Consider the following 1213-nt stretch of genomic DNA (forward strand, 5'->3'; position numbering starts at 1 on the left):
TTTTGCTCAGATGATCCTTTATTATAACTCATTCAGTCTGATCTCATTACAGAGAGACAATCCAGCTGCTGTTTGCTTGTCGCGTCATTCCTTAGGTTGCATTAAAGAGAGAAATGATATGAAGTGAAGAAGCAGAAATATATTTTGGGTTTTCTATGAAGGTGCAAAAAGGCAGGTAAACAGAAACTCCTAGCATTCATCCTCCACTGGTTCTGTTTTACACATCAGGCCTCTTTGGGAACCTTTTTTTCAGGCCTTCTTGGCGCAGACAGAAGGGTTCCTGTGAGTACACCACATGTCATCCCAGCACTTTGCAACTAGGAGCAACACAACAAATCAGTCAAACATCACATAATGAAAACCTGAAGTGACCTAACAAGATGACTGAAAAGGATTAACTAAACTAATTTGCAACAATAAATTGTCATAAGCTTTTGCTGTTTATGTAGTAAATATACAGTTTTAACCAGACATTTACAAACACAGAATAAAAAAACACTGTCTGAAATTAAGTCAGACCAAATGTCTTTGTTTTAAGGTAGTTTGAATTGTCAAAAGTATTTCTATCTGCTAAATGCCATAAAACTTGGCAATAATTTCTTTTGGATATTTCTTTTGTAATTTTCTCCAAATTCAGAAGTTTACATACATTTGGTCAGTATCATAGATAACTATCTTTTGAACTGAATGAGTTTGATCAAATGTAAACTTCTGCTTTCAACTGTATGTGGAGGTCAACTAAAAGGTTTATATGCAAAGTAAATGAACGTTTTACTCATCAGTCCTTATACGAACAGAAAAGCAGACGTGACATTTTCTTTACCTGAATAATTAATCTGTAGGCAGTGCTGGCTGTTTTTCCAATTATCAGGCTGCCATGGACACCAGTTTGTGTAGATCATCGGGCTTCCATCGCTCCACAACCAAGTGCCCCACTGCAAGACAAAGTTCAGCAGATGATATGTTTTATTCAATGTCTTATAAAATATTCCACAGCTAAAGTATCCTGGTAGAAATACCTGCTGTGCATCAGAGCCTCCAATCCATGCTTCTCTGAACCCGTGACCTGCTGCAGCTATCAGAATCTGAACCTGACGGTACTCGTTCCGGTGGTGAACTGATGCAAGGTTTGCCCCCTTGGACAGACAGTTTTTCTACAGATAAACACACAACAACTAAATGAAGTCTGTTTTATTTCTCACTGTGAAATAAA

The 1213-nt window shown here is 37.5% G+C and overlaps 1 protein-coding gene across 1 annotated transcript; it reads right to left on the reverse strand.

Annotated features, from left to right (window-relative positions):
• On the reverse strand, positions 1-1154 carry LOC103131871 (type-2 ice-structuring protein-like; the record flags this gene model as incomplete). Its single annotated transcript, XM_007543609.1, has 3 exons — positions 1-317; positions 824-935; positions 1020-1154. Coding segments are annotated over 3 exons (315 nt in total), but the record flags the coding sequence as incomplete, so codon positions are not given.
• Positions 1155-1213: the final 59 nt, after the last annotated feature.

This window comes from Poecilia formosa, unplaced genomic scaffold, assembly GCF_000485575.1.
Source record: "Poecilia formosa unplaced genomic scaffold, Poecilia_formosa-5.1.2 Scaffold863, whole genome shotgun sequence".
Lineage (NCBI taxonomy): Eukaryota > Metazoa > Chordata > Actinopteri > Cyprinodontiformes > Poeciliidae > Poecilia > Poecilia formosa.